This window comes from Vombatus ursinus, unplaced genomic scaffold (assembly GCF_900497805.2).
Source record: "Vombatus ursinus unplaced genomic scaffold, bare-nosed wombat genome assembly UNPS02009918.1, whole genome shotgun sequence".
Taxonomy (NCBI): domain Eukaryota; kingdom Metazoa; phylum Chordata; class Mammalia; order Diprotodontia; family Vombatidae; genus Vombatus; species Vombatus ursinus.
In genome coordinates this window covers 291,349-297,013 of record NW_020949696.1, presented here as the reverse complement: position 1 = coordinate 297,013, position 5,665 = coordinate 291,349, and the positions used below count along the sequence as shown (strand labels likewise).

Here is a 5,665-nt window from a genome sequence, read left to right as displayed (position 1 = left end):
CCTTTTTTCTCCCCACCTTAAGCAGGGATAAGATCCCAGGAGGCAGCATTAAGTCCCTCTAGACCAAGGGTTCTTAATCTGGAGTTCACAAACACAAAGGGATTTGTGCAAAGATTTTATGGAGCCCATAAACTTGGATAAGGGGGGAAAACACAGAGTAACAGGCTAAAGTGATCTGCCCAGGTAAAACAGCAAGTGTCTGAGGCAGGATTCCGACCCGAGCCTTCCTGACTGCCACACTCTATCCACTGCACTCCTCAGCTGCCCAAAGGATCCGTGACACAAAAGAAGGGCCCAGAATCATCGGCCTCTAAAACATGACTCAACAGGAGGCTCTTTCAATATGGCTTTATTTTTCCAAGTTACTTCTTCCCACAGTTTGCAGGGACCCTGAATTAATCCATCTATTGCCCTTACCGATCACCCCCAGGAGGAAGATTCCTTAGCCCAAACACATCGGTGCTCATTTAAACCCCCAAACCCTGCCTTGGGAGCTGGGTTCAGCCTCTGTGTGGAGAGGCCCAGGAAGACAGAATGGGTCAAAGACTTCCAGAAGAGAGGGCCCATTCCGCTCCCAGAGGAACCGGTGTAAAGGGTGTTTTAAAGGAGGGATCCAAGAGTATGATAGGAAACATGGTAGCCCCTCCTATCCCATTGCTCCCCTCAAATCCTCTCCCAGAAATCGCATCTCAGAGATGAAAACACTGCCTGTCACAGTTGGAAGGGGCCCGAGAGATCGTGCATTCATTTGGGAAGAAGCCGAGGTCCAGTGTGCAGAAGGGCCTTCACCCTCTGGACTTCCCAGCTCCACCCAGGCTCCCCCCACTAGGCTGAGCTGTAATGCCAGTCACCCAAGGGCAGCCTGAGGTTCTGACAAGGCCAGGCAGGGGGCTACGGTAGGAAAGGCCGCCAAGGACCAAGGGCCTGAGGAGAGCTAACAGTCCCACCCATAAGCAGGGGAACAGTGAAGAGACACCTTCAGGACGGAGCGTGGTGGGTGGCATGAGTTCAGGAACATGGGAACTGTTGTCCACAGCAGCTGTGCAGTGACCCCAGCCCGAGCTCAGCAGCTGAAGGGCTGGCTGGTCAGAGTTGGGGTGAAGGGCAGGAAAGCCAGATGGAAAAATCCACTACCCACACTCCTCTCCCTAGCCGTGGAAGCAGAAAAACGGAGGCAGCGTCTGATGGCACAAGATGGTGCCAAACTTTGTGCTAGACCCTCTGGGGTCATCTAAACGTGCTTCTGCCCTGAGCATGGAGGTGGGCGACGGTGAGGACTGGTCTCAACCCCACCCTCAAGCATCCTTGGTCTGGTTTTCAAGACCTAGCTCCAAGCCCAGATGACTGCAGCCAACCTTGACCTTCCTCTGACCTCCCAATATAATCCATTGTGTGCTGAGACTCCCAATTAAACCCAAGCTCTTTCAAGGCAGAGACCACCCATCTCGGCTATTTATTCAGTAAAAACCAGCAGAACCAGTTTGATGAGCAGGTCTAAAGCCTTCAACTGACTAGCTAGGCCCCCAAAACTTGTCTGGAACATCCTTTCCCCAAACAAACAGACCCCATAGGTCAACCTGTACACAAGGGCCCAATCTGGATGCATGGGGTGCAGGCACCACAAAGTAGGAGCCAAACCGGTGGGAGAGAAAGGACTCGGGGTACTTGAGAAGTGGAAGGCAATGACCCCACCCCTCCAAACCCCATGCATGAACTCCTTCCAAAGCCTCCTAAAGGGCGGGCACCGGCTTCTGCTCAAAACGCTTCCTGGGCAGTCACTATCACAATCTGCCTCTCTGTGACATCCACCTAGTGGCCCCCCTTCTGAGACACAAAATATATCCAATGCCTCTGGCCTGGGGCTCAGTTATTTGAAAACAGAGATGCCATTTTCTGGGGCTGTCTTCCCTGTGACAGGCTGAACATTCCTCTCTCCCATGTGTCACAGAGGAAGGAACCTCCTAGGAGCAGAAAGATGGGAGCGAAAAACCCGGGAGGTCAGAGCTGAAAGGTATCTAAGAGGTCATCTAGTCCAATTCCCTCATTGTAGAGGAGACTGGGGTTTGGAAACATGGAGACGACGGCCAGACTGGAGCTAGAGCCCGGGCGTCCCAACAGTCCCAGCCCCCTCTGCCGCGGCTGCCGCCGGAGCTCAGGAACAAAGGTCTGGTTCCCCAGGACGGAGCCCAGCTCTCCCACCAGGGCTGCAGAGGGGCAGAGATGGCACGCCTCCATGTTAGGTGCTTGCCTTTGGCTGTGCTCTCTTGGAGGCAGAGCCCCCTCCCACAGAGGCGCTGTCGGGGGAAGCAGGAAAGGTGGGGCCTCAGAGCTAGAGAAGGCCCGAAGCCTCGTTGCAGGGGAGCTTCCCGCAGAATGCTGGAGTGGTCACTGGACCTCCTGGGGCACGTGACTCCCAACCTCCCAAGGCAGCCCATTCCACCTCTGCCAGGCTCCCAGTACTGGGGGTCCTTCCTTCTACTAACCCAAAGCCTGTCTCCCCATCACACGCCCCTGTGCTGCTAGGTCTCTAGGGCCACTAGGACACGGCTGGTGCCTTAGGATGTTTTGACTACGCTCTCACCCCATTCCCTAAGTCTTAATCAAAGTCTTCTCCCTGGTGGCCCTCAGGCAGAGGCCTCTGCCCTGACCCCATCCCTGGGCACCCAGACCTTCCAAGTGAAGGCAGAGAGAAAGCCCAGCCAGGACCCCCGGCCTGGGAAGGAGTCCTCAAGTTTCCGGTTCTCTTTAATTCAGGTGTGCACTGTTAACATGAGCTCCGAGGGCTGGGGCATGGCAGGTCCGAGGGGGAGAGCTCAGCTCACCCAGGACAAGCCTCACCCACGAGTCCCTGGCGGGCCCAAGCTCCTCCGCTACCCTCCGAGGAAGCTTAAGGACACCGACAATTCAGTGTTTCGGCAAGGCCTCGGGCCCGAGCTGCTTCGCCAGTGATGGGGCGGGCAGGCAGGCAGGAGGCAAGAAGGCGGGCCTGGGAGGTTCTCTAGGCAGGGCCGAGCTGGACAGGGGTGGGCGGGGGACAAATGGGCAGAGACGTGGCTGGACTGCAGGGAAGCTCCTGGCTGCTCCCTCCAGGGCGGCTGGCTCAGTACTGCTTGGCGAGGGTAGAGAGGGCCACTTCACTGCTGCTTCAGCTTCAAAGATATTCTCTGTACTGTCTTATAGAGGAGGCCAAAGTGCTAGGACAGAAGGGACAACTGCTAAGTCCACATCTCAGAATCGGGCCGGAGGATCAAGCCCAATCCCTTCATTTTACAGAAGGGGAAACCGAGGCCTGGAAGGGGAGGGACCTGTCCAGAGTCACACAGAGCCCAGACATGAGCAGACCCTCCTGCCCTCCAATCGGGAAGGCCAAGTAGCTACTACTTCCCCCTTCCAGGCCATCCTCCACCTGCTGCTAGAATCCCCCAAACACAGCTAGAGAGAGGGCAGCAGCCAAAGTCCCAGACGGGACCTTAGGCCTCAGCTACTCCAAGCCCCTCACTGGACAGATCAACCGACAAGCATTTATTAAGCATCTCCCATGTGCCAGGAAATGGAGATGCAGAGAAAAGGCAGCCCTTGCCCTCACGGAGCTTGCCCAGTGGGGGAGGCATATACAGACACGTGGAAGGTGATCTCAGAGTGGGGGAGGCGGCATTGGAAACGAATGCGGAAGGAATCCCGAGGCAGAGGTGTGGAGGGAGGGCATTCCAAAGAGCTGGTCGAGTGCAAGGCAGAGCCTGGGCCCGAAGCCCAAGCCCCCTAACTCCAAATTCAGGCTGCCTCCTTCCACTCCCCCTGCTACCTTTACATCTCTAGAGTTTCTCCACCTGGCATTTGAGGCCCTCCCCAATCTGATGCCACGCTGCACCTTCTCAGTCTTAGCACCCATATCTCCCCTCCGCAATCTCAAGGCCGCAGCCAAACTGGGTAATTTCCTCCCCTGGGCCATCCCCCACTTCTTCCTATGCCATTCTTCCTCATCCTTCTCATTTTTTAATGCCAACTCTTCCAAGCAGCCTTCCTGGATTGCCTGCCCTTTGGACCATACCTGGTACTTTTTCTGTACCTCTTTGTATATTTATCATGTAATATCATGTATTACAGTGGTCTGTGTCAATGTCTTATCTCCCTTCCGCAGCCCCCCACTAGACTATGAGCTCCATGAAGGCAGGACTATGTATGTCATGTCTGATAGGTACATAACAAAAGCTTGTTGATTATGTCAGAGCCGCACCTCTCCCAGGACAGGCCTCTGTCCTCAGAAGGTACCAAGAGATGGTGAGCCCAAAGCCAGGCTGGTTAAACGCCATGCTCTCTGCCATCTCTCCCTGAGCCACGGCATCTGTCTGAACACCACGCTGCATGGTGGGAATGAGGCGAGGAAAGCCCCTGCAGCCCTGTTCTTCTCTGCCTCCATGGCCAGCCTGAGGAGAAAGGCAGACCCAGCTTCTTCATCCCACCTGAACAATGAGTAGTTTGTGTGGTGAGAAGCAAGTTACTGAAACACCAGGCTTCAATCTCCTCATCTGTCAATGGGGATAGTAGAACTCAGAGTGCTTACCTCATAGGGCTGCTGTGGGTGTCAAGGGAGGTGCAAATTGGCCAAAGAAAGCCCTGGGCTCGCCCTCCCCTCTTATCCCCTCTTCTCCCTCCCCCAACTCACCTGGACTGCAAAGTAAGCCACTCCCAAGTAGGCTCCTATGCAGAGGGCCAGGAGTAGATCAAAGATGGCTGGCTTGACCCTGAAGGAAAGGAAAGGAAGCCAGCTCAAGTCAACAAAAGAGCCAGTGCCGGCTGGAAGCAGGCTTGGAGACACCCATTCAGACAGACAGACAGACAGACAGACAGACAGACACACAGACAGACAGACACACACACACACACCCACCCACCCCACACACCACCAAGACCTCACCTACCTGTAGGCATTCATCACCTGCTTCAGCTGGTCATAGAAGACAAACTCAGGGTCCCTGGAGGGGGAAGACATTAGCCTTTCAGCAGAAGGGAAACAAATAGACCTGGCTTGGCCCCTCATACCTTCAGCCTCTTCCACTAAAGGACATGGGGGGCCCCTTCTTGGCTTCTCCCTTCCCTAGCTATCACCCAACCCTAATCAGTGCTGTGCACAGGGAAAAGGATGAGGAGAGGAGGGAGAGAGAGAGGGAGGGAGAGATGGGAAGAGAAAAAAGGAGAGAGGAAAGACAGAAGGAAGAGAGAGAGAGGGAAAGGGAGAAAAAGGGAGAGAGAGAAGGAGGGAGAGAGGAAAGAGAGGAGGAAGAGAGAGAGAGGGAAAGGGAGAAAAAGGGGGGGAGGGAGAGATGGGAAGAGAAAAAGGAGAGAGGAAAGAGAGGAGGAACAGAGAGAGGGAAAGGGAGAAAAAGGGAGAGAGAGAAGGAGGGAGAGATAGGAAGAGAAAAAAGGAGAGAGGAAAGAGAGGAAGAACAGAGAGACGGAAAGGGAGAAAAAGGGAGAGAGAAGGAGGGAGAGATGGGAAGAGAAAAAAGGAGAGAGGAAAGAGAGGAGGAACAGAGAGAGAGGGAAAGGGAGAAAAAGGGAGAGAGAGAAGGAGGGAGAGATAGGAAGAGAAAAAAGGAGAGAGGAAAGAGAGGAGGAACAGAGAGAGAGGGAAAGGGAGAAAAAGAGAGGGGGGGAGGGAGACATG

The 5,665-nt window shown here is 54.8% G+C and overlaps 1 protein-coding gene across 4 annotated transcripts in view; it reads right to left on the bottom strand.

The window, feature by feature from the left end:
* Window positions 1–331: 331 nt before the first annotated feature.
* NCLN (nicalin) overlaps window positions 332–5,665 on the bottom strand; it is a 41,176-nt gene continuing 35,842 nt past the window's right edge. For 2 of the 4 annotated variants that reach the window (XM_027853245.1, XM_027853246.1), the window contains exons 13-15: window positions 4,920–4,973; window positions 4,664–4,742; window positions 332–3,194 (exon numbers count right to left, since the gene is read on the bottom strand). In XM_027853245.1, the coding sequence (XP_027709046.1) occupies window positions 3,135–3,194; window positions 4,664–4,742; window positions 4,920–4,973 (193 nt within the window). In that variant the 3' untranslated portion in view covers window positions 332–3,134. The other 2 variants (XM_027853243.1, XM_027853244.1) reach the window with 2 other exon arrangements.